This window comes from Microtus oregoni, unplaced genomic scaffold (assembly GCF_018167655.1).
Source record: "Microtus oregoni isolate MIOR12 unplaced genomic scaffold, Mior012 000029F_ref0000214, whole genome shotgun sequence".
In the NCBI taxonomy this organism is placed as follows: Eukaryota; Metazoa; Chordata; class Mammalia; order Rodentia; family Cricetidae; genus Microtus; species Microtus oregoni.
Window position 1 is genome coordinate 12,064,278 of NW_024543088.1, and position 27,784 is coordinate 12,092,061.

At 45.4% G+C, this 27,784-nt stretch overlaps 1 protein-coding gene across 1 annotated transcript in view; it reads left to right on the forward strand.

Annotated features, from left to right (window-relative positions):
• The window catches only part of Rxfp2 (relaxin family peptide receptor 2), a 54,729-nt gene that overhangs the window by 2,530 nt on the left and 24,415 nt on the right, over window positions 1-27,784 (forward strand). Inside the window, exons 2-7 of the mRNA XM_041677690.1 lie at window positions 1,619-1,734; window positions 12,828-12,974; window positions 15,355-15,432; window positions 20,500-20,605; window positions 21,591-21,662; window positions 27,511-27,582. Coding sequence (XP_041533624.1) covers window positions 1,619-1,734; window positions 12,828-12,974; window positions 15,355-15,432; window positions 20,500-20,605; window positions 21,591-21,662; window positions 27,511-27,582 — 591 coding nt within the window. The remainder of the gene's footprint in view (window positions 1-1,618; window positions 1,735-12,827; window positions 12,975-15,354; window positions 15,433-20,499; window positions 20,606-21,590; window positions 21,663-27,510; window positions 27,583-27,784) is intronic.

The window sequence follows — 27,784 nt, forward strand, 5'->3', positions numbered from 1 at the left end:
ATGCTGTGCCTAGCTGTGAAAATCAATTGTACTTCAAGCCAGTCCTCTTGAAATTCTTTCTCGCCTTTAATAGAAAAATAAATTTGCCTGCTTGAGGCAAAAAATAGGACCTGCTTGGAATGGGTAGCCTGGGACCCCAACGCCAAAGCCTTCTCAGCTGTGTAACCTCCAGAGGTGCCGGGTGGGCATGCTCCGCCACAGGTGCCCCCTCACTGGGAAGAAGCGTGGCCAGCTGCAGCAAAGACTTTCAAAACACCTTCCACCTGAATCCAAGACACCAAACTGGGACGCTGCAAGCGAGCTGATGCTGGAAAAAAACAAACCAAACAAACAAACACAAAAAACTCTGATGCTTTTTAAATCTTGAAATATGCTGTCTCAAGTAAACTTCAACCAATAACGAATTACTTGGGGGTAAAGAAGTAATGTAAAAATAAAGGCACGTGGCTTTTAGAATGAGCCAGCGCCGCCAAACGTCGTGTTTTACTTACTCAGTAAATGTGTAACTTGCTAATTAAGCAAAATCAATGTTTGTTTTACACAAGAAATACTAGTGGAGGTATGGGGATAATTATGCGGAAACAAACAAAAATGTTGTTTGTGTGTGTGTGTGTGTGTGTGTGTGTGTAATTTACAGTGTATTAATCTCTCATGGCTATGCTCCCAGGGCAGGGGACCTCGGAGGGTCTTTGTATAAAATGTCCTCCCAAAAACGCTGGTTTTGCATATGCACGATAAGTGGGTGTTTGAAGGGTTAACACTAGACAGAAACTGCAGTCTGGAAATTAGCCATGTTGTGAAAGAAAGGGTCGTTAAAATGGTTAAATGATAACCGATAGAATTCTAGCCTTCCTTTCTTCTCTGGCCCTTCTGCCGGCTGCCTTGGCCCCTTGCCTGTCCTTGGTGATGCCTGCTCCCTTCTCTCCTACTCCTAAGTAGGAATATTCTGATTTTGCTGTGTTTTGCTCTTCGCTTTCGTTTTTTACTTCATCTTTTTACTTGGCTTGTCAACCTTGTAGTCATTTGTGTGGGGGGAGGGGATCCTGGGTCGTATCTGGCTGTGCCCATGCTGTGATGTGCAAAGAAGAACAAGTACATACGCACACACTTTCGTTTCTTTACAGCCACAGCCTTCAACGGCCTTTTGCTTCTTGCTGACATGGATTGATTGTGCCCATCAGCAGGACTCAGTGTGAGGAGTCCTGGGTGTGCCAATCAACGCAGGATAATTTGAATTTCCCTGTCTTTCATTTCACCTCGGGCTTGGAGTGTGTGAGCACCTTCCTTCCACACAGGTAGAAAAACGCTGCACATTCTCCCATGTGGAGGTTAAGAGACTCTCCTGAAATGCAGAGCACTGCTTGCTAGAGGCCGAGGAGAAGCGAGGAAGGGAGATGGTCGCATCCTGCTGTCTACAGCAAAGGCATGGCCACTGTTTGGTATTGAGGAAGGCACTGCTTCGTGGGTTCACTTCCTGTGTATTTGCCTCTGCTCGCCTTTGTCCCCCTCTTCCTATCATGGCTACAGCCCTGCTAAGCTCTCTGCTTCCTGTCTGGTCTCCTTCTGAAATCTTTCTGGTTTTCCATGTCTGTGCTTCTCAACCCTCCTGTTCCACCAGCCTCTGTTTCTCTGCTCCCTCCAACCCTGCCACATCCCATCCTGACTCCCAGGGCTGCTCCATCAACGGTGTCCATGCCTGTGTCTGTATTTCCACTCGGGGATCCGTCCCTTTCAGTAAGACCTTCCTTCAAGTGTTCCTGGCCTCTCATCACCTCTGTCTTTGCTGGGCTTCCTCTCCAAGGACTTCCTGTAGCTTTCTGCTTCTCGTTAACTCGACTTCCTTTCTGGCATTTGTGGCTATCCCCTGGTGTCCTGGCCTGGTGATGGTCATCACTAAGATTGTGTGGGCTAAGATTGGGGCACAAAACCCAAACAGAGGCAAACGATCATTATACCTTAATACTTCAGTGCTGGCAATGTTCTGTTCTTTAACTCTATAGTGATTTGCCCACAATTCTGAAATATAGGAAGCCCTGAAAACGAAGTTTGTTCAAGTTTGTCTACAAATTTAGTCTAAATCAACCAGGGACAATCTAGAATCCTTCTTTATGCATGTATTGTAAAAATGCATTGATTTGTGCTATAGAAAATTAATTCTGTCAACTGAAAAAACTCCCTTAATCAACAGGAAATGGTATTCAATCATTACCTTTCTAAGATTAGTACATAAATATGTATATGTGTGCACTGGAGTTAGAGAGATAGATCACTGTTAAGAACACTGGTTGCTCTTGCCAAGGACCTGGCTCCAGGTACCCAACACCCACATGGTGGCTCCTAACCATCTGTAACTCCAGTTCTAGGGGATCTGTTGCCCTCTTCTGGTATCTTAAGATACCGGGCATGTGTTTGCCTGAATGCATGAATGTACCCTACATGTGATCAGTACCCATAGAGGCCAGAAAAGGGAATGGGATTTTCCGGAACTAGATTTACAGATGGCTGTGAGCTGACATTCAGGTGCTGGGACTCAAACTCCCGTCTTCTGGAAGAACAGCCAGTTCTCTTAACCACTGACCCATTTCCCCCAGCCTCTGTATTTTTACAGCCTCTGCATTGAGGATTTTTAAGATTATGGATTTTAAGCTATTTCTTAAAGCTGTTTGAGTCCCAACTTCTCCAGTATAGATTTCCCCTGTGCTTGGCCCTGGATTTGCTTGTGAGGCTGGAGAAACGTCCGTCCTGTTTTCTGACCCTCTCTAAGCGGGCTCATGGGTGTGGTCACATAGGCAGCTTGTTGGGATAGATACTGAAGGCATTTTGTCCAGACGCAGGCCCGTGTCCTGTCTACAGCGGCTCCCTATTGCTTTCCTGTTGGCTATGAGCAAAGGGTTTTACTGAGATCACAACTTCGGGTGGCTAGTCAGAGTGGTTCTCTCCCTGGTCTACTCAGCGGCTCAGTACCGCCCTCTGCTAGCCCAGTTGCACTCAGCCTTCTCAAACTACATTTGAGCCGAACTCTGATCATACCAACAAGGACAGACTTCATTTGGGGGTAGTAATATGGAAGCATATGTAGGATTTGCCCATAGAGGGGTGGGGTGCTCGCCTGGAAGTCAGAACACACCACATGCACGCAGTGCCCACTGGGGACAGAAGAGGGCACCAGATCCCCTAGAACTAGAGTTAAAGACTTCATGAGCCACCATCGCGGTGTTGGGACCTGAACTCAGGACCTCTGCAAGAGCAGCCAGTGCCCTTAATTTTGATTACTAGGTCTGTGCTGTATCAAGAAGGAAATATGAGAAGGTGCACACGGCAGAACCAGAAGGTCACTGGGAGGAGGGGCTGGATAGGCCGGGAGGCAGTCCTACACGAGGCTGACTTACTGTCAGCTGATTAACGTGAGGTCATAGTCCTGACATTTACTTTGGCTCTCAGCTCTCTCCAAATGCCAAATGCTCAGTATCCGCAGCCGTGGCATCATCCCTGAGGTTCTCTTAACTACCAGGGATGAAGTTAAAGAGACAGACCCTTGGGTGCCAGAACAAGAAGATGCAATAGATGGGGGGGGGGGGGGGAGGTGCTGTGATGCTGCACAGTGCAGAGGCATACTAGCTGGCTCTGTTGCTCGAGTCATGCTTACAAGCGTGTCCAAATGTAACGTTCTAAAATTTGAAGTTATTTTTATGTATTTATTTTATGGCTATGGCGTTTCGCCCCTATGTGTGCTACATGCATGCAGGGCCCACACGAGGCCAGTAGATGGCACCAGATCGCAGGTACTTGTAAGTCGAGTTGTAAGTCGAATGGTGGGTGCTGGAAGCTGAACCCAGGTCCTCTGGAAGAGCAGCCAAAGCCCTTAACTACTGAGTCGTATCTTCACCCCAAATCACTTCTTTAAAAATAAAAATATGATATTTTTATTATACCATCTGTGTGTATCTGGACGGCTAACTGAATCCACCTGGAACACCTATCACATTAATTCTACTTGTAAAGCTTTTTATTTTTTAAGTTGGAGGTGATAGGGGCAAATTAAATACTCGGCAAAGGAATTGCTAATCCCTCACTAACGATCAATGTACAGCTTCCTAGCAGATGGCATAATTCAAACTTTGAACACGCAAGTTTACCTACAAAACAATGTTAATCACCATTCCATTCTATGGGAAAAATTAATTATATCATAACAAATGGCAGCAAAAAAAAAAGAGCTTTCTGCTTTCTCTTTCTCATTTACCTGTCCTTTGTTATCTACGCTTTGCTCGATTGTGGTTTAGATGGAGCTTTTATGTAAGCGCGGGAGATATTTTAAAAGGTGGAAGAGAACCTACAGTCCCTTCTGTCAGAGGGACTCAAATGTGTGACTTCCGGGTGCAAAGGAGACCAGAGAGTCTTGACGTACACCACCTCGCAGGCAGGCAGGCAGGAAGAGAACCAAGGTCTCTGCAGAGTTCCCTGAAAGCAGACTTCCTTATTGATGCCATTTCCTTGATAGCCATTTCCTCTTTCCCATTTTCAAATGCTGCTCTTACTGTAATAAAAGCTAAAATCACCCTCTGGGAGAGATAAGGTGTCCTCCCTAACAGCACAGGGGCTCCTAACACTGGAGCGGGTCAGCCTCCTTATGTGCGTGAAATGTGTGTGTTTGCTGCTTGCTTGCAGAAACACCTCCTCCTATTCCTGAATATTTCATATGTAGATGGCAACTTCTGAGACATGTACCACATGCTAGTAATCGAGAAGTTTCCTTGCCACCGGAACAGTTAAAATGAATAATTAATTTCTTTCCACCAAAACAAGGCATAGTGTACTGTGTGAAGAAAAAAAAAATCCAATGCTGTAAGAATCAGTATGGAGGACGGGCAAGGTCATCACGTGGTTGGGGATGAAAGCTCACGACCTGGAGTGGTCTTGGAAGGCTCAGGGAGCCTTTCCCAGAAATGACTTCAGAGATGAATGTCAAATAAAGAGGAAGTGGGAAAGGAAAACAAAGCGCATTCCCAGTGCAAAGAACGGCGCATGCTAAAACCGCGGTGTCTTCCCAGCATAAAAGGCAGACTTCCAGGAATGGTTTCCTGCAAGAGACAAGAGAGCTTGAGAGAGTGAGGAGGTTTGGCCCGTGGTTCTGCGGGACCTGAAATCACTTTGACACTTTCGCTGGTTCCCTTCCCAGCCTGCAGAGCATGTCATTGCGGGATCCTGTCGCTATCCTTTACACGGCTCTTTCAAAGATATTTAGATGGTTGCCAGTTTGGGACTATGGGGAGTGAGATGCCCCTGAGAAAGTTCTGGTAGTGGGATGGGGGAGGGGGGTCCAGGCACACATTTCCACGGACTCCAAAAACAGCCTGATGACTCATACAGTTTGCAGGCTTCAGGAGAGGATGAGATGCTGTTTCCCAAAGCAGGTGTTTTCATGAGAATCCCCAGCAGTGAGTAGAGCTTGCATGACGTCATAGGCTCCCCCAAATTGTTTTGTAAAGTATGGGGAGGGCTGGAGAAAAGGCTTAGAAAAGGGTAAGAGTACTTGCTACTCTTCCAAAGGCCCCGGTTCTCCTCCCAGCACCTACATGGTTGCTCACAACCATCTGTAACTCCAGTTCCAGGGGTCTGGTGCCCTCCCTTCTCTCTGCAGGTCCCTTTATCATTTCCATGATTTTTTTTCTTTTGTCTCCCAGCCCCAATTTTAACCCGAGCCGGCCCTGTCACCACGCATTTGGAACTACCTGCTGGAACCTGGTGGACTCACTGTTGGGTACACAACTGGAAACAGTGACCCTCCCTGGCCCAGAATCTATCTATAGTCAACAGTTCAGCTGGGAGAGGAGGGGCTCCCAGGAGCCCCTCCCCATTCCATGATTGGCTGTTGACAGGCCCAGTCTTGTGCAGGCCCAGGGCAAGCAGCCACAGCTGCTGTGAGATCATCTTTGCCATGGCGGTTGTGCCCCGGAGACAGCATTTGAAGCCTCTCCAGCCCTTATAATTCTCTCTCTTCACCTATCTGTCATGTTCCTCTGTTTATTTACAGCATTGATTTCTCTCAATGATTGCCTATATTTTACAGAAAAACTGTGTCCATGTTTTGGGCTTATCTCTAAGTATGTGGCTGTTGATGGAAAAGGTGGTTGTGCTGGTCATTTTCCTTTCGCATTGTTTGCTGCTTATATCCAGCTGGCTCTGGGGAAAACCTCAGGTTTCTCATTGTTAGATTGTTCCAGCACAGTCGTCTATGAACGACAGCAGTTGTAACCTCCCCCTTTTGGTTTCACTCTCTTGCTTACCTCCATAGGCTTAGCGTTCCGTGATAATATTGAATAGAAATAGTCGCAAGCATTGCCGCCTTCGGAAGCCTATCATGAAGCAAGCCTCGACCCGACCGTACAGATTTAAAAGCAAGTCAGTTGCCTTTACGTTTCAGTTTGCAGAGTTATTTGAATGGCAGGGTCCGGGAGTTTCACCCCTGGAGCCCCTCTTGGAAGTGAAGTCGCAGACAAGTGACAAATGAGGAGACGATACGCCTGAGTTATAACAGGAGGCCTGACCTCCCCAGAGAATTCCAGCCACATCTCCAGACTCTGTTTTCTCACATAACATTCCAAACACTGTGTTCCGAAGTCCTGCTGCTGTCAGGAAGGAACTTCCCACAAGCCCCTACGCCCCCGCGCCGCCCCCCCCCCCCCCGCGCCGCCCCCCGCCCCCCCCCCCCCCCCCCCCCCCCCCCCCCCCGCCCCCAGCGTGAATGTTAGAGTCTCCCTTTAGAAGATGAACTTGTCTTCTCTGGGGAGATAATAGAATACTATTTTTCGAATAAATCGAGATGAAATGTAACAGAGATTTTTAGAGCACCCTTACGAAGCTAAAATATTAATGATCTTCTCAAGTTCTGGTAAATTCTTTGATTTGTTATTCAAAGAATTTCAAAACCCTAAAAAGCTCTGGCCTCGTGCCTACCCAGTGAACTTCAGGATGCTGTGCCACCCACATTTTTTTTTTTCAATTAAAAGCAAAAAAGAGAATGTGATTGAGAGGCTAAGAGGGGGACTTTGGAAGAGGAAATAGAGCTGGGCAGGGAGGGGCCACAGAGCAGGGGAAAGACGCATGTTGTCTGATGAAGGCGGTAGAATTTGTCAGACACTTCAGGGGACAAGATCGGTAGCAGAAAAGGACATTAGGCACACAGTTTGAATCCCAGCACTTGGGAGGCAGAGGCAATGGGATCTTTGTGTGTTTAAAGTCAGCCTGGTCTACAGAGTAAATTCCATGCTTGCCAGGGCTCCATAGTGAAATTTCTTTTTAAAAGGAGTAAGGGTGAAGGCCAGCAGGCAGACAAACACCGGTCCTGATGTTGACCCTGCTGGAGTAACAAGGCCAGCAGTAGAAGCAGTGGGTTGACACATAGTGGACTGGAGGCAATGGAGACATTGACTTTTGGGATCCTTCTGAGCAATGTCATTGTAAAGGGGAGAAGACTGGGTCTTGGTCCCAAAGGCAACTGGATATAACAGGACTTGGACTGCTTGGTTGGTTTACTTGTTTTGAAGATGAGATCTGATGATTTTTCTGGTTTGTTTAGGAGTGTGTGTGTGTGTGTGTGTGTGTGTATGTGTGTGTGTGTGTGTATGTTATGATACTGAAGACTGAACTTGGACCTCACGAGACAAGAGTTCTGTCTCTAAGCTATGTCTAGCTCTGAGAACTGACTGAATTAGACTAACGTGGCAGAGTGTTGAGGGCATGCTATGACAAGGGAAAGATACTGGAAATACAGGAAAGAAATGCTATAATTCATGTAGAGAGGTTTGAGATGCCGAGGCAGTGTACAGACTTGGGAGACTTTACTGGGAGCAAGTGGGGAGCCCTCATCCTTCAGATATCATCAAGCCTCATCCCTGACCCTGGCTCATTACCATGGGACCTGCAAATGGCTCAGCAGAGTCTACGTGTGAGGTTCCCTACATTTGTGTAGGGTCTATCCTGACCAGTGTAGGAGTTCTGGGTGCCGGGGAATTGTGAACTGATGGCAGTGAGATTTGGATGAAGCCCAACCAGAGGAGTAAAAGCCAATGAAAGTTCTAGGAACAGGGAAATCCGCGACTCAGAATTTGAGGAGTAAAGAGATGAGACAGAGAGAGGTCCCAATGTCACCCAGGCAAGATGGATCTAGTCTGTCACCTTCACAGTCTGCCCTGCTCCTCTGCCCTTTACCCACCCCACTGGGCATCCTCTGAGCTCACTGGCCTCTGGCAGTTTTCAGAAAGAAAGCGGACTCTCCAATTACACACAAGATGGAAATTTTCAACACTGGAACACAGCCAGGCAGGCACTGTGAGACAGGCTTGTAATCTCAGGACCCCTGAGGCTATGGCAGGAGAATCATGAGTTTGTGGTCAGCCTGGACTCTGCGCAATGCTTTTAGAGATGTCCTGACTCTTCCCAGGAATCAGGCAGCTTCCGGCAAGTATACCAATCAAGTGACAGTTGCCCAGAGTGCCACTGTAACCCACTCAGATGGAGTGCCCAGAGGGGACACCAGTGTCTGTCTGGTTGACTGGCAATCAGTTAATGTTTCCTGAATGTTCCAATAGTTAACTCTTAAATGAATGGCGGAGGCTTTGTCTGTGATGTCTGCTGCATCCCTGCAGCTCAGTGGCCTCCCTCCGTGACAGTCTCAGCCTCACAGAGGTAAGCAGCACCACTCGGGTTACCTAGGAAATGGCCTCCTTTGGCCAGTCACCTCTGTGGACCGTCCTCTCCGGTACTGGTTTGGGGAGAGTGTTAATCCCAACGACGAGAGGAGAAAGACCACTGACCCAATTCATTGTGGCCAAATGAATTAAAACAAGCAATTAATTACAGCAAGCTTTTTTATTCATGTGCATGGGCTGCCACCCCCTAAGGTGGGGTTCCAGAGTTTAGCCTCAGATGTGAGGAAGACAAGGCTTTTGTAGCTCAGGAGTAAGGGGTTTCCAAATGGGGATCTGGCAGGCAAAAGAGGCGGGGTCAAAGGACCAGAACATAAATATAGCAAGCTATTCCTTCCTGAAACAAAGATTTGGCTGCGAGGTGTGCATCACAAGGGAGTCATAACAGCTGGGAGGTGCAGATGGTCACAACAAGCTTTTGAAACAAAGGTAGGGATGCAAGATGGCTATAAGCAACTTTCTGAAACAAAAATATGATTGCTACTCCTGGAACGGGCAGAACAGAACCATTTATAGTTAAGGTGGCAGGAGAAGGGTGTTGTCCAATCCTTGGGAAGCAGGTTTAGTCTTAAAGAGGAATGACCGAGTTTGTCTTTACAATAAGATGGCTTCCAAGCCCAAGATGGAGCAGGCTGGTTCTTCAGAAGAACCTCACTCAGTTCTTTCCTTAGTTTTCGTCGGCTTTCCTCAGTTCTGTTTTGTACTACTGCTGTGGTACTGAATAGTCAGGGCAGGGACCCGACCGTCTCTAAGGGTTCTTACACGGAAAACCTAACCAATCCTTCTCGAACATCGTTCCTCGGTAGGGCAGGAAAAGGGTTGAGTGGAAACCAGAAGCACTCTTGGGCACCAGTCCAGCTGGCTCCAAAAGGCAGGGGCAGAAGCATTGTGTGATGCCAGGGCACAGCCATGTCTGGAGACTGACTAGAGATGGGGGAGACCATGACAGCAGCTTCCTTTCACAAGCTCAAATCTCCACTCTGCTGTGAGTTTGGCCAAAGGGCCCCCATGGAAACCTCTGGAAGCTACCAGTTTTCCTTTGATGTTGGTAGCCTCCACTTTTATAATCTCTGAATTTCAATAAAGCTGCCTCTCCCTACTTCCACAGCTGACAGGCGCCCCAGACTGCCGAATACACCTCCCACGGATGGCCAGTGGGTCTCCTTCAGCACATGCCAAACACAGCGGGGGACCCTTAATTATTATTTAAATTTCATGATTGTGGGGCAGAATGATAAATAGGGTACATAGAACACTGAATTTTATTCCATCAGGATTAAAACAGGAGCCTGCAACTTTAGCAAAATTAAATTTTGAAAGGAGCTCTTTCCTTTTCCAAACCCAGGGATAATTTTGTTTTTTTGTTTTATTTTGTTTTGCTTTGTTTTGCTTTTCGAGACAGAGTTTCTCTGTGTAACAGCCCTAACTGTCCTGGAACTAGTTCTTATAGACCAGGCTGGCCTCGAACTCACAGAAATACACCAACCTCTGCCTCCTGAGTGCTGGGATTAAAGGTGTGCGCCACTACCAGCTGGCTGAGAATTTACTTTTTAAAAAGATAATTGAGCACCGAGTAATACCAGACACGAAAGAGACAGCGGACAGAGAGGAAGGAGTGGAGTTCTGTTGTTATTTTCTTTCTATATTCCATTTATGCTTGAAATGTCCCAGGAAGAAGCCACCATGGAAGGGAATTAACAGATGGAGTCACTCACGCTCAGCCTCTCTCCTCCACTTCTTTTGCTCCTCCCTCCCACACCCACATTCCCACCCTCAACCAGCATTCTCAGGTCATACTCTAGATGGGCCTCCTCGATCAAGAAGGTTCCAGAAGACGCATCTGTGAGAGCCTCCAAGTGTGCTCCATGATATCACTGTCCCTGGGGAGGACCAGCTGCCCTGCTTTTGTGTGCTTGTTCCGTCTCCAAGGTCATCTTGACTAAGGAGCTTAAAACTCAGGAAAGGCAATTGTCCTCTCCAGCCACAGGCTTGGAAGCTTGGTGTGCGCTGAGTCAGGCAGGCTGGGTGCCCACAAGCAAATGCCTGCCTGGTAATAAATGCACCTCTGTGAACAATGAGGGCCAGCAGGGAAGTCTCCAAAAAACGTTTGTGGGATGCAATCTCTGTGCAAGGCAGCAACTACTGGAAGGCACAGACGGGTCTGGTGTTTCCCCTGACCCAGATAAAAGCGTCTTTATGTTATGATCCTAATACCAGTAGCTCCATTGTCTTTAGCATTCAGTGAGACAAGGAGGAAATACCCAGCACACAGTAGGTGATGTTCATGACGGCAAGTCCAGCCACAGCCTATTAAAACCCGTTGTTCTCCTCACTCCCTCAAATGTCCTCCTGGTCTCCTGGTGGCATCATTCTTGGGACCACTTGGCCAACACCTCTCCCCAGCCCTTCAGCAGGTCCTAATAAACCGTGGCAATTTCAGTCTGCTTGCTCTTTAAGTTTGTGAAGTTCTCAGCGTTCAACTTATTCATTAGCCTGCAGCGTTCGGCGGGGATGCCGTTGCTCTGTTACAGGGTGAGCCGTTTTAGCTCTTCATATGTGTGTACTCTGTATTTCGCTAGTAGGTTTCTACAGGCTTTTCCGAAAGGCCTTCAAGAGTTCGTGTCTACCTGTACTCCCTCCTCTACCCTGCCCTCCTGCCTCTCACCCCATTTAAACCTTGACCGGCTCTCTCCCTTCACCATTTACACCATTTCATCCAATCTCCCCTCCCAAGGATGCACAGGCGGCACAAATTGGACTGGATGGGCTTAAACAGATGAGAGGATACAGCGTTGGGGGGAGGGGAGGGGAATCTGGGAGGAGTCAGGGGAGGGGATGACTGTAAACACAACGCAGGGTACAAGAGTCTCAAAAATTTGTGATGTTCCAATTTGACCTTGAGACTTTTTGTAGTTTTGCTAGCCGATGTGTGCAGAGTGTGTCTCTATTTTTCTGAAAATTTGAGTGCATGTTTGTTAGATTCAAATGTCTGGGATCGCTTTGTGCTCCCTGTTCCCTGGCAGGTAGGTACCTTATAAATTGTTGTTGGACCTCCTGTCTACACCCCTCTGCTCGACTAAGGATGAGCTCAACACTTGTTCACGTGTTACGCCCTCTGCCCAAGACGGCCATTTTTAGTTTGTCTTCATAAATGGCTTCTGCTCTTTGAAAGGCAGATTCCAGAATGGTCTCTTCCATCCCTGCATAGTGTGATTCTCAGTGGCCTCTGGAGTCAGAGGGTAGAATGAGACTTTAGCCAAGTCACCCAGGTGACAACCCCAGACAAGATGCTTAGTTTACCACCTGCTAAGACATGCAGAAAGACACAACACCAGCCACACTCTAGGGGCAGTGGTTCTCAACCTGGGGGCTGCGACCCCTCTAGGGGTCAAATGACCCTTTCGCAGAGGTCACCTAAGATCATTGGAAAACACAGATATTTACATTACAATTCATAACAGAAGCAAAATTACAGTTATGAAGTAGCAACAAAAATAATTTTTGGGGTCACTACAACATGAGGAACTAGATTAATGGGACACAGCATTGAGAAGGTTGGGGGCCACTGCTCTAGGGGGAGTGAAGGAGTAACTGAGACAACTACCCAGCAGAGTGCTGGTACTCCTCAAGAGGGGTTACTGCTAAGGTTGTCACCCCTTATTTTAATGAAGGCTGGGCACTCCCTCAAGTTCTCATTTAAATGGTCCTTCTGCATATGTATTTTGTCACCTTAAATCCTTCTTATAAAAAAACTATTAGCTGCATAAATCAATTTCTTTGTTCCTATTTAAGCACGGTTTTACCCTACTATCTGAAGAAGTCGATACCTCCCCAACTCCATGTAATAGTGGAACAATACGCGTGGCTTTCTCTGCATTTACCTCCCTGAAATAAAAGTTCAAAACGAGTCTTCAGGTCACCCGTGGGACAGCTAGTGTGAGGTTCGGTTGTGGTAACTGACAGTGTTATTCCATACCGGTGTTCTAAGAATGATCCCGGATGAACCAGCCTCATGGAGTTCTCACATTAAACCGGACAGTGCCAGCAAGGCTTAGCCGCACTCACATTTGGTCCCTTACAGAAGAGTTTTGTATCCACCCTGTCTCTTCTCTCACACAGATGTCGTACTGGCTGATGGCAGTATGGTGGTTCCTCTGTGCCCCAAAGGGTACTTTCCTTGTGGGAATCTCACCAAGTGCTTACCCCGAGCCTTTCACTGTGATGGTGTGGACGATTGCGGGAACGGTGCTGACGAGGACAGCTGTGGTGAGTCCTGCCCCCTCCTGTGCATGTGCCCACCCCCGCCCCCCAAAACTGCGGGTCAGTCAGTGAGCGAGGGTAATGAATTGGGAGGCACGACCTAATAACCACTGCCATTGCATTCAGGAGAATGACCTGAAATTTAGGAGATGGAGCTTGCTAAAGTCAGAACGACGGTCCCACAAAAATTGAAATGGCAATCTAAATTTTATTATTTTGCTTCTCATAACTCAATCTGAAGAGGCTTCCTTGTGGCCAATAGCTTTGCTCAGCTTTAAGAATGTCCATAAGCCGCCTTGAGCTCACCTAGAGAATTAATTGATGGTGCAGACAGACGTTGCGTGTCAGCTATGGGTCAGGAACTCCCCATATCACTGAGACGAGGTGAGCTCAAAAGAAATAAGGTGGAAACGAGGCCCTTGAGCTCCTGCGACAACATGGACAAAGAAAACAATAACATTGTGCTTAGGTGACTGAGCACATCTGGAGGGAAAGGGGTCGTTGAACAGCAAAGAAAGAAAGAGACAATAAGGACAGAATCAAGGAAAACTTGTCTTTAATTAAAGTGACTTGAACTGAGAACAAAATGGAAGGAAGGAAAGAAGGAAGGAAGGAAGGAAGGAAGGAAGGAAGGAAGGATAGGAAATAAAAGCCTGGGGCTGACTGAAATAGAGTCAAACAATGTCAATCAAGTCACATTTCTGTGAAAGCAATGTGACTTGAGCAGAGTCACGCGAAGGGTGAAGAGGTTCCAAAGTTTATCACTCGGGCTCTCCCAGGCCAAGTGTTGAGATCACACATCTTGCCTGATCTAATCTGCCTGTTTGCAGAGAGGTTGATATGTGAAGTTAGTCACAGTCAACGCGGTAACTCAGACCTTCCTAGTCTGCCACATAAGCCGGCTTCCTTCAGCACTGGCCCACTAGCATCTGAGTCGGGCCGCCATGTCCTGGAGGGCCAAACAGAATTCCGCAGCTTGCTGTCTTGCCCCGGGTACTCGCGCACCCTTTCCTTGGATGGGAAACAACCGAGCCTCCCACAGAGCTCTCCTGCCTGTTCTCCCATCACGCTCAGTTCAGAGGGACTGGAGGCAGCTCAGGGGGTGGGGAATGCTTGCCTAGCAGGCTGGAGGTTCAATCCAGAGCAATGAAAAAGAAAAAGGGCTCAGTTCAGGTCCTCCCCCTCGAAGACAGCTGCGCAGGCATCCCCGTGGGTAAATCTCCTGCCACGTTGAGTCACGTGTGTTACTTTTTCACCTCCTTGCAGATATGAGCACCCTAAGAAAAAGGCCTGGCTCACCTTCGTTGTGTTGCCCCCAGAATGTAGGCTTGTAGAGTACACAGTAGGCACTCAATCTGGGCTCAGTTCTCTGATTGTCAATGAACAAGCTACTCAGAGAGATTTCCTCTTTGCTACCTGGGAATCAAGGATCACTCCTGCTTCTCTACCCCCACGAGGACGCTCTGACCCCAGACTGAACAAAGCACATGGAACAGCTTATAATACAATTAAAGATATCACAATAGCACCATTCAGGATATGAGAAAGGAATAGAGATAAATTTAGATATCAGGGATCATGAACTTACTTTTTGATTTGTGTGGACTTTGATGCCATTACAATGCAAATCTTACCATTTCTATAGCACATACCCAATTAAGGAAGTTTCAAAATAGGCACGTTTTTGCAAATATGTATGTATATATTATTCATATGCGATTTTGATAATACAAAAGGAATATCAAACAAGAATATTACAATAGCAAATGACAAATTGACCTTAAGGCATGACAAACCAAGGCACTGTTATTTCTCTCGATAGGATTTAACACTCTTTATTCAAAGATATTTTGCTTTTGGCTTTATTTAAAAATAAAATCTGGCAAGGAGTGAGATAGTCCATGCTGAGCATCTGTAAGGCCCTAGGTTCAATCCCAAGAAACAAAGCAAAACAAGGAAGGTCCAATTTTTATCAGTCTTCAGTACCCCCTTACACAAGGCCCTCCCATCTCCACAGCGCAGAGTGAATTTCAGAGTGCAGTTGTCTTGTGAAATCCCCAAAACTCAAGTCAAAGCCTCAAAATGTCAGTGTTAAAAATAGGTGCTACTTACCAAGACATTTGAAATTACAATAAAAACAATAATTGCATTATATACATATTATATATGTACGTCTGAAATCCTTGTGAGTAGAGGAAGCAGGAAATGCCCGGAAGTATGTGTTTAGCTCTCTCTTGCTATTTTTAGATTTAAAAAAAAAAACATTCTGTTGCTTGAGCAGGATTTCTCTTTTTTTTTATTTGATTTCATGAAATTTTTATACTTTTGTTTTTGTGGTATGATATCTGATTTCTAGACTAACTGATGCGTATCAACCACCCCACAGGTGACACTAGTGGATGGGCGACCATATTTGGCACAGTCCATGGAAATGTCAATAAAGTGACATTAACACAGGAGTGCTGTAAGTGGTGTTGGTTCAAAGACGGTATCAGCTTGCAGAAAACGTGATTGTGGCGCGTGGATTTATCCGGGAACAGCAGCCCCCCCTTATCTAAGGTTTTGCTGTCAGTAGTGTCAACAAACTGCAGCCAACTGTGGTCCCAAAACAGTAAATGAACATTTTGAGGAGCTGGGACTCCAGCTTACAATAATGATGATGATGATGCCCTGAGACAGGCAGACCACATTCACGTAACATTGGTCATGGGATATCGCTATGATTTTTCTATTGAGTTATTGGTTATTATCAATCTCACTGGCCTGATGTATAAATTGAACTTTTTCCAGAGGCATGTAGGCACAGGGAAATCAGTAAATACAGGATTTGGTGTTATCTCTGGTTTTTATCATCCACTGGGCGTCTTGGAATGTGTCCCCTGTGGATAAGGGGGGACTGCTGTAGTGGTTCAGTTACCTTCGGGTCAATGTATTTCACTGGTAATGATTGTCCTATCTGCCTGTGGGCCTAAGGAAAAGATGGGAGAACTGGTCCATTTCCATGCATGCTCATTTCTGGTGTCAAGGTATCAATCATGGGAATACAGAAATGATCAATAATGGTGACAGACAATGAGGTTCTATTTCTTTTGATTTTTTTTTTCAACGAAGAGCTCATACTATGTTCCAGACATAGGAAGTACAATTCTGATTAAGGTGTGTCCCCAACTCACAAATAGCTCGCATGTAGCCGGAAAGACATCCTCACTAAGCCATGGTGATTCCAGGCTGCACAGGGAGGCATGGAAGACCACGGTAAGAAATGGGGCTCTGCCAGGAATGGGGATATGCTCCCAAGCAGTGCACTGAGGCGGCTGTGAAGTCCCCGGATGGAGATAGAAGAGGTAACGGGATCCGCAGGTAAACGAGGCCAGTAAGATCTGCGAGTAGCTGTCCAATGCAGGTTGCACAATGCCTTTATGTAAGTGTGCTGAGATTCTTCAAGTGTGAGCTGGGAGGCAGAGCTGAACTCAGGAGGTTGCAGCGTGCCCCTAGAGGATTGGGGGCACGCACTGTGGAGGTTGACCTCTGTATTACTGGTAGAGTTGGATGTGTGTGTGTGCATGTGTGTGTGTATAGATAAATACATAGTTTGATATATGTTAGTATACATAAATTTCATTTATGTGTGTAATGTACATATATTAAATACTATACTGACATTGGGCCTGGTTATGCACACCTTTAATCCCAGCACTCTGAGAAGCAGAAAAAGGCAATTTCTGTGAGTGCCAGGCTAACCAGGGATACATAAAGGAACCCTGTCTGAAAAACAAGCAAAGAAATAAACAACAACAACAAAACTCTACACTTACAGTTCACATACAGTTAGGGCTCTCACCTAGGAGTTACACAGCTGTGTATTCAACCAACTACAAATCAGAAATAGTTTGATTAAAAATACTATACATGTGCTGAATTTGTACAGAAAATCTAGTCGCTAATATTAATGTCTATTATTCTATATTGTTATATACTGTTACAATCATATAATAATATAAAAATATGTATATAGTATAACAACTATATCATCAGCATTCATATAATAATTAGTGTCCTGAAGCCTCTAGAGATGCACTAACAGATGCAGGGGTTTGTGTGTAACAACTATACAAACACTGCACCACTTTTAGAAGGGACTTGAGCATCTGTGAATTTAGGTATCCACGAGGGCCCTGAAAACAACCCCCATACCTGAGAAAGATTGCAGGATGCACTGCAGAATACCAGTTCATAATTCATATACTTGTCCAACAATACATAATCTATGGAAATGAAATTAAGCCAGAGACAGTGGCTTGTACTTGTAACCACAGCAATCAGGAATCTGAGGCAGGAAGATCCTGAGTTCAAAGCAAACCTGGGCTGTGTAGTGAGTCCACATATGAAAAGATAAAAGAAAAATTGGGGCTGAGGAGATGGTTAAGAGCATTGGCTGTTGTTGCAGAGGGCCTGGGTTTAGTTCCTAGCACACACATGGAGGTTCACAACCACCCGCGTGTAACCAATGTGATCTGATGCCCTCTTCTGGCCCCTATAGAACTGCACACATGTGGGGCACATGCATCCAAACACATACACACACACATTAAATAAAATAAAATAAATATTTGATAACTGAAGGTAAAAATCACCTAGGTAGTTTAGCGTAAAGACCAATTTCTTTCTTAAATGTTGTTGGGACTAGGAGCCCTTGGCAGCTTCATCCTTGCCAGAGGCCAAAAATACAAAAGTGTTGGGGAGCTCTGATCCCTAATCTGGTTCTTAGAGGATTCCATGTTTCCTGGAGAGACAGAATATAGCCATGAAGGCCTCTTAAGAGAAAACTCCTTTTGGTCCAGAGAATGGAGTTTCTGGCCTGGTGCAGCCCTCCCAACCCAGTGGACTAGGGCAATCTCCTGGCCAAGCGACCAGCCACAGGGAGGGAGCTGTCTCATACTGCTGATGGAACAGATGCAGATCTTCACCCTTGGTCCTAGGGCCCTAACTCAGGTTTCTTGAGCCAGCTGTTACTACACACAGGTTCCCCGCACTGTAGAAGTTTCTTGTTCCAAGGCAGGATAGAAGAAAGGAGACTACAGTTCACTGACTTTGAAAAAAAATAGTGTTTAAATGAATAGGAGGGTTTGGTAAGGCTATTAAATGAGTCTTTTCTACCGAATATTAGGCAAACTGTTTTTGACAGGAAATTCAAATCTTTTTATCCGTCCCACCAACTATGCAAAAGTATTAATTCCCCCACCCCTCCCCACACACACCCTGAAAAATCTTTGTTTACACAAAAGCCCTTCAACATTCTTGAGCTAAAGTAGCTGACCCCTTCCCCACTTTATTTTCTTTGTGCCAATTCTTTAAAAACTAGCCAATCATGAAAGACCATGAGGTCAGGAGCCCAGGCAATGGAGAAAGCCACTGTCACCTAAGCGGGGAGTAAAAGCCAGTGCACTTCCTGCCCTGTGTGCTTGGCTTGCTCTTCTTAGTGAACTTGTTCTTCCTTGTGCACCCGCTTATCCAGACTAAAGTTCTGCCTTGAGACACTTTTAAAAAGTTCTCCCTGCTTGGAAAACAACAACAACAACAACACAGAAAAAAAATCTAAATTAGAAATGACAAGATTAGTCAGAAACATAACTGAAAATTCTAACAGTCTTTCTAGTATATCTCGTTTGGGAGCTCGCTTCACACACAGTGGGAAATCACCAGTTATGATTTTCCTGCGTGTTTGACTGGGCTGGGTCCTTGTTTGTGTGTCTTAGTTTTTAACCCTAAAGAGAGGAAGCTCAGGATCAGGACAAGATGTTTAAAAAGGGCCCCTTCAGATGCAGAATGCGGGAGAGAAAAGAAAGTCTTCTCTGGGACTTCATGTCTGGCTGCGACTGTCTGAATTCTTAGACTGGTGGAACAGGCGGCTCCTGGTAGTTAGGTCTTGAAGGCTGAGCAGGGACACTAGAGAGTCTTGCTGAGTACAAGACAGATCCACAACCAAGAGGGATCTATGGCCAAAAAAATCCCTGGACCAACTGAGCAGGAAGAATGAAGATGATGCCGAATATCACAACATCAAGTGCAGACAGACAGGGCGATGACTCTGAGCCTAGGAAATGTCTCAGGAAGACTGAGGAGGAAGGAGATGAGGGCCTTCCAGTACCATCCACAGAAGAGGGTGGGGCATGACTGCCTTGCAAGATGGGGAGGGTGGAGAAGGGCCCACATTTCTGCCTTATTAAAGATTTATTTATTTTTATTTTTTAATGTGTGTATTTTGCCTGCACGCATGTACATGTACTGCATGCATGCTTGGTGCCCGAGGAGGCCAGAAGAAGGCATCAAATCCCCTATTTCTACAAATGGTCGTGAGCTGCCATGTGGGTGTTGGGAACTGAACCCAGGACTTCTGCAAGAGTAGCCAGTGCTCATAACCACTGAGCCATTGCTGCTTGAACCATCAGCTCCATCATGCCCCTGCTTTAAGTGGCATGCCCAGTTTGACCACATAAAATCCTTTTATTGCCAAGTGCCTTCACTCTAGCAATACAGCCATAATAGTCTTAACGTCAATAAACATTTACCAAAGATATTAACATTATCTCTATTGGATTGGGCCAATTATCATGCAGACCACATAATATCTTCCAAAAACATTACGTGCTGAGAACACCTCTCGCATGAACTAGGGACCCAATGATAACTATGGACTCTTTATTGCCAAAATGCAACTAAATTCACTTTAACTATGATCCAAAAAACGGATGGGCAATTAGAAAGAATTTATACTGACAGTTCAACACATAATAGTAAGAAGCTGGGTCTACACCCTGTCACAGGTATTGAATACCATCACTCAGCAGGTCAAGGCAGAAGGTAAGGTACTACGTAGCAAGACCCTGTGTCAAAACAGCTCACTAATCAGTTACAATAAAAATATAAATAAAATTAACTTTCACTTTCTTAACTGCATCAAATCAAATATCCATAGGGTCAGTGGAGAATTTAAAGATTCCATTAAAATCCTCCCCATCTTTCTCTGCTCCTCTACCGCATTTCCCAAGGGCCATATGGACCAAAGTAACATCAGTAAGCATTCACTTAGCAACGGCTTCAGGCTCCTGAATTGAGTTGGTCCAACCATCGCCATGGAGATTTACTCGAACAAACGATGCTTTAATTAAACTGACCAGAAATTCATCTTGTTTCAGTGCATGGTCTGATTTTATTTGTTTACCATTATAGTTCCCTCCTGTTCTATATGTTAAACTATGAGATGTTAAATGTCTTTGAGGCGACTATGGAAAGAAGCTAGAAATGAGAGGAACTCCCCATTGGTCTATCCTTGATTTGGAGAGAATCTTTAATTGTTTTTAAGGAAGGGCTCAAGGAGTCCATTAATAGATACAAATTGTTATGCAGTTGACTAAGTAGTTGTCATAAGCAAATGTGGTTGGCTTTGCTTACTTGTTTGCTTGGTTGGCTGGCTTTGGTTTTGGTTTGTTTTTTTTTTTTCTGGTACAATTTTTTTATCTCTTCTCCCTAGTTCTCAGCCAGTATCCGCCACACTGTTCCTGTAGAGAGAACGAACTGGAATGCATAAACGCTGAGTTAAAAGCTGTGCCAAAGGTTTCTAGCAATGTGACATTACTGTGAGTATGAGCCGTAGATTTGTAGTGGAACTTTCACCAAAACCACAGAAAACTCTGTAATTCCAGAGTGATAAGTTATTAATAGTAAAATAAGCAAATACTTGAAAGTACTTTTTAAAAGATTTATTTATTTGTATTTTATGTATATGAGTGGTGCCTGCATGGATGTATATGCACCACATGTGTGCAATACCCACAGTCGTCAGAAGAGGGTGCCAGAGACCCTGAAACTAGAGTTACAGATGGTTGTGAGCTACTCTGTGGATGCTGGGAATCAAACTTGGGTCCTCTGTAAGAGCAGCCAGTGTTCTTCAGCCTCTGGAACTCCTAAAACTAGTCACCAATGAGGCTGACATGCTTCCTCTGTAGGAAAATACAATTTAAATATGATCTCCTAGATGAGCCTGGTTAATGTTCACCTCATGATGTCAGTCTGTGGCCTGGAGTGCTTGTCCTAAGGCCTGAATGTGTCCTGTGACTGCTGCAGCCCTGCTGCTGAAGAAAGGGAGCAGGCTTATGTCATCTTGTTTTTAAAGCTGTCAATCCTTCGAAGACCACAGGATAGGAAGATCCACAAAGCTAGCTGTTATACATCGTGCCAACTTTCCTGAATTTTGCAGAAAGAGATTTAAGACCGGGAATCTGTAGTCATGCCCTCATCAGGCGTGGCCAAGGTGGTGGGGATCTGGGGTGGTCACGCCCTCATTGGGCATGGCTGAGGTGGTTGAGATAGGCATGGTCACACCCCCATTGGTGGTTGATATCTTCCGTAGTCTTTGCTTTTAGTTGTTGTTATGTTTTGTTTCTTTCTCCAGAGACTAAGAGAGACAGTGAAATCATCACACCCTACATAGTTTATTATAGCAACTGGCTAAGGAGAGAGGATGGAGATCAAGAAAAGTTTGGGCTAGCCTGGGGTATGTAATGGGACACATGAAAGCTTGTCCCAAAGTAACAAGGAAAACTGTTTTGACTTTTATTTCAGATCTCTTAAGAAAAACAAAATCCACAGTCTTCCAGTGAAAGTTTTCAGCAAGTACACAGAGCTCAAAAAGATGTAAGTAACTATAAGTAGATTCGTGAGGAAATCATGGTGATGTTTTAAGGTACTTTTGATCTGAGAACAAAACTGAATAATTTTTATATGTGTTGCTAACTCTGGTTCTAAATTTAAGATTAGAAAGTAAAGCCCTGGGAAGGAGATTATGTTTCTACTTCATAGTTTAGAGTATGATCTCACCAAACCATTCTCAGAGCATTGACTTGAACTTGAGATAAAATATTTCAGTATGTAGTTTCAAGTCTTTCCTTAATATTATTTGCAAATGGCATTGCAAGATCAGAGGGGCTGGATGTGCTTTCTAATTTGGAAAAAAAAAAGTAAAATCACAGGCAAGAATAGTCATTGTGTTTAAAATGCAGTGACAGGGTATAGCCTGACTCCCAGGACAATGGGAGGAAAACTGATGATGATGATGATGATGATGATCTTAGTATATCTGGGGAGACAATACACCAATACACCCTAGTTATAAAATATAAATAGAATCCAGCGAGAAAGAAAGAGATCACAAGCTTCCAGAATTCAAGAGAAACAATAACTGAGACCTGGTCATGAGAGATGGTCTCTGTGGAAGCCTGGTGTTGAACCCTCGACCTCCATCCCGACACCTCAAGTTTCATGAACTATCACTTGATAGGACTCAAATGCCTTTGCTTTGCTCCTTCCTCACAAAGCAATCTCATAATCATCACCTTTTTTTGGCTTTTTGAGACAGGTTTTCTCTGGGTAACAGCCTTTGCTGTCCTGGAACTCGCACTGTAGACCAGGCTGGCCTTGAACTCGCAGAGATCCACCTGCCTCTGACTCCCGAGTGCTGGGATTAAAGGTGTGTGCCACCATCCAGCATCACTTTACTTTTTAAAAAAATTTTATTTGTTCGAGGCCAGCCTGGTCTAAAAGAGCTAGTTCGAGGACCGGCTCCAAAGCTGCAGAGAAACCCTGTCTTGAAAAACCAAAAAAAAAAAAAAAAAAAAGATTTTATTTATTTTTATTTTGTGTGTATGAGTCTTTGAACTGCCTGCACCTATGTGCACCAAATGCATGCAGTGCCCACAGAGGCCAGAAGAGGGCAACAGACCTCGTGTAACTGGAGTTACAAATGGTTGTGAACCACACTTAGGTGCTGGGAACTGAACATGAGTCCTCTGAAAGGATAGCTAGAGCTCTTAGCCACTGCATCATCTCTCCAGCCCCTCACTAATCTACTTTATATCTTCATAGTGGAGTATTTAGAGTCATATTGGATAGAGAATAAAAATACTTATACTGGTCAACACGATGCCTTTTATTGATATTGTGGGTAGAAAACTCACAGATTCTCAGCATAGTGGCCATTTGCAGCTTAGGTGATTGTCTCCCAGTCCTTCCGAGCAGAGTTCCTCTGGGTCTTTAGAGATACTACACCTGCCAAGAGGACCAATAATCAGTCTAACAATATCAGCAAAAGAACGCGGCACATGCTAGATCCTTGGCAGAAATGTTTTTATGTTTTATCCTTCAACACCCAGCATAAGAGAGAAGTCTCTGGAAACACTATCAGTGATTCCATGTTCATGAAATTAAAGACAGCTACCCTCAGACAAGAAGCAGACCCCTGGAGGAAGGCTACCTCATAGAGCTGTGTGTGGGTGGACACTATCATTGTACCAGCTTTGGTCATCATCTACGAAGTCCTACCCACAGTCAGTAACTATCTGCTCCGTCCTAGAGTGTCTGATCAGATTGCCATCATCACACTGGCATAGCTACACATTAGCCCTAGGCTTCAAGGGTCCTCTAGGGAGGAAACCAGAGCCACAAAGCTTCTATGTCTTAGGAATTCTTAAAGTCACAAGCTCCTTTCATCAATCAATGCTGTGCTTGTGCCTGCATGCATGATATCCACCAGAGAAGAAATTTAATGGCATCACAGAAAGAATGACAAGATTTTTTGTTTGACAACCTCTATTCAAATAAAGAATCAACTTTTCATCACTTACACAAAACACCCGAGACAATCAATTTATAAAGAGGGACGGTTTCATTTGATCCCAGTGGGGGAGGTCTCGGAGCAGGACAGATAGGCCCTGCCCTGGAACCATGTGGTGAGAAGAAGATCAAACCTCCTAATGAGGAAACAGATGTGAATGAGGAGGAGAATCTGGGGGCCCACTCTTCTCTTAAAGGGGGAGTGCCCCCAGTGACCTGAAGACCTCCCTCTGGTCCCCATCTCTTAAAGTTTGTGTCCCTCTCAATAGCACCCAGCAAAGAGGCAAGCCTTGAACACTTGAGCCTTCCGGGTACATTTAGGATCCAAATGCTAACAAATTCTATTATCAGGTATCCTAGAAGTTGTAAGAATTTCTAATTAGACCACCTTAGACATGAGCCAGCTGGCGTGTACAAAGGTTAAGGGACTCAGTTAAGACCTAGAGTTAGCGAGTAGGAGCATCACAACCAGAGGCCAGGGCTTCTGATGAACATGGTGGTACTTAACCATCACAATGAAAACCTAGGGAGGGAGAGAGATTGGTCAGTATGGCCCAGAGCTTCCGCTGAGACAGTCAGTCTTGTCCCAGGCAGGATTCCATCCTGCGCTTTTTGTCTCCTGCTTGTGGAGACAGATGAGCAGCCAAGGAGGCATGGAGATCATTAACATGTTCAGACAGGAGCCCTAACACCTGACATCTCTAGCCAAGTCCTTCCTCACCCACTGCCCACATCGCTACCAGAGGTAGCTTGTAGCCAATGGAAGGAAGACTATGGAAACAGTTGCATAATTCAGCTCCCAAATTTCCTCAGGGTCCAAAAGGTAGAGACTAACTCTCCTTGCTGATACACACTGTGTGTCGCCCCCGGGATAGCACAAAACTTCCTGTCCACTGAGTCTCCAGTCTAGACCCCTCCAAATCCCCAACGTAGAGTTGTGGTCATCCTGACCTGGAGGGAAAAACAATTCCTTCATCAAAATTTAATTTTAACCGCCAGATGCATGAACATTGCTCAACGGATGTAAATTTTCTTTTTACTGTGGATCGATTTCGTTATCATTATAATCTCTTAAAGCTCCAGAATTTTCTAAAGCCGAAGAAGAAAAAGTAGTTTGAGATGACCTTTCAGAGAAATAAAATATAATTTATGGGGCTGACTCTAATGTTTGATCATCACTGCCATGGAAACCAACAGCAATCCTCTTCTTCACTGTAACACGAATCTTATAAAAAATTAGGTATTTCTTCTTAACCTGAGTTCCTGTTAAAGGCAATCAGTCATAGGCAATGTAACATAATTAAAGGTGCCTGCCTGGCTCTAAGTACATAATGTCACATTTAAATATAGTTTATGAGCATGCGAGCCATTAAGATATTTATTTGCTTTTAGTCTGGTACCTAAGACCCTGGTGTTTCGCTTGAAAAGTCTTTGCTAGCTGAAAGAGCCGGGATTTGTGATCCGGGAAGCTACTCTTAGACAAGCTGTTCGGTGTGAGAGACTTTTAATGGACTCGTGTCTCGGTTTGGAATCGAAAGAGGCATCTCTTGCCAAATTGTCATGTTTCCATTCTCGCATTCTCTAAACGGCTCTTCTGGAAACAGAAAGTCGACACCAAAGGAGAGGCCTTAAGTGTGGCGGTCTACGCCTGAGACCTGAGACCTGAGACTCGCAGTCTCTCCACAGCGACAGCCAGCAGCTGAAACTAAGACCAGGGGCTCTCCATTATTTAAGGAACTGGATTCTTAAGTGATGTTGGTGAGAGGGGGACCAGCTGCAGGCAATGAAGGAATAACACAGCTCTGCAGTTTAAACGCCTCTTTCCTTTGGCTTCTAATGTCAAAGCACCCAGTGGCATTCGCAATTTGCAAGGGCACCCATCTCTTCACGAGGGAGGACAAGCACGTGTTGCACTCTCGGATTAAAAATCATCTCAAATAAAATGGAACCGCCCTAACTTGAGTAGTGGATTTTATATTGACGAGAAACTTCCGTTGGCCTTTACTAACACAGTGTGTGCTTTTATCGTTTTCTTTTATATTGCCATCAAATTCGTGATGTCCAGACAATTCCTCTAAGGTTCAGAGACTGCTCTGTGTCCGTCTGTCCTATTCAGAGTGGAGTCATAAGCCCAGAGAGGGATTTCTGCTGCCTGTGTCTCCCCACAGACACAGTGCAAGAAGCAAGCGGGCCTTGGGGTCGGCGAGAGGGGTTAGGACGCAGGGGTTCACACCTCCTTTCAGGTTTCCTTTGCAGTGCTGGGATTGGTGCTTTGTAGGTGGGTACAGGTGAGATTCGAGTGCCCTGGATCAGCACCGGTTTCTGCCGTAGGGGTGCGCATGGACGTGTGATTGCTTTTGCCCTGAGCATGGCTAATAAGCTAGAAGCTGATCTTGGCTTTTTCATCCTGCTGCCTTGAGGCGCAAAGACGTTCAGTTCTTGTCATTTTTGTAACACACTTTTGATGCTAAGGAAAGGTTGGTGGCTTAGCCAGGTTTCTATTGTGAAGAGACGCCATAACCACAGCAACGCCTATAATTGGGGGGGGGGGGAGGCGCTCGCTTACAGTTTTAGAGCTTTAGTCCATTATCACCGTGGCAGGAGCATGGCGGCGTGTAGGTAGACATGGTGCTGGTTACATCTTGATCAGAAGGCAACAGGAAGTGTCTGACACTGAGCGAAGCTTAGGCAAAAGAGACCTCAAAGCACACCCCCACAGTGACACACTTCCTTCAACAAGGCCACACCTCCCGACAGCACCAGTCCTTATTTCCGAGCTTCTGGGGGCTAATTTCATTCAAACTGTCGCAGTTGGGAAGCTCTGACAGGGAATAATTGCAGTGCCGCGGAATAAAATGTAAAGTCTAGTTAGACACCAAATGCATGCATGTTCTGCCCAAGGTTTTACAGTAGGATACCATAACAATTAGCACAGCCTTGTGTAATATTGTAAGCATTGATTCAGATGGAAATAAGAGACATCAAAGCCATAGATAATGTAGGGTTGGCCACGTAGTTCAGTAGTAAAGCACTTGCCTGGCCTGCACAAGGCCCTGGGTTCAATCCTCAGCATTGCGCACGTGCGCGCGCACACACACACACACACACACACACACACCGTACAAAAACAAAACCCACAGACTTAGTAGTCACTGCTATAGTATAGCTGTTTCCTGCCCCAGCCAGCCTTAGGGCAGACAGATTCAGGGTTAATTTCCTATTGCATGTTGAGAATCATAAGGAAGTGTGTGCTCTTTCCATAGTTTTGTGACTCATAGGCCTGAAAGCTGACATAGCATGGCAGTTGGAGTTTGGCAGTGGCTGAGACCCTGAGCACCTCGCTGACATATTTGCTTCTTGCTTGACATGGAAAAGACTCAAAGGGCCCCTCCTTTGGGCGTGAGAACACGATGAAGATAAGCGAGGACTGAAGGGCTCAGCTTGGAGCTGAGACATACAGTAGAGGGACTGGATGGTCTCCAGGGTCAGCAACTCCTACCAGCTAGAAAGGAGGGCTGCTGGAGGTCCTGACGGAATAAAAGAAGACTAGATGCAACACACACACGCACACACACACACACACACACACACACACACGTACACACACACACACACACGTACACACACACACACACACAAACACACACATCACTATACGTCAGTGGTCCAAATCACAAATGGCCAACCCTCTTTGCATGCCTTGTCTTGCTTTGTAGCCACCATACCTCCCAGCAACATAAGAACAAAACTGTGCTTTATGATCCGAATTCACCCACTGCCTTCAGGCAGAAAGGGGGGAAAGAGCATTACATAGCCATCTACGCTGAAAGCCTGTATACCGCAAGCCCCTGACTTTCCTGTCTTGTCCCTACAGATACCTCCAGCACAACTGCATCACACGCATATCCAGGAAAGCATTTTCTGGATTATATAATCTACAAATACTGTGAGTAACTCCTTCATAAGTATCTTATGGGTGTCATTCGAAGAAAGGACTACAAAGGCAGACTCAGTGGTGGGAGTGGGGAAATGGAAGATCTCTTAAATCTACAATTCTCATATTGGGGCTGAGGATGCAGCTCACAGCATTTGCCTAACGCGTGAGATGAAAGACCAGGTTTGATCTCCTGTACCACAAAAAGGGACCT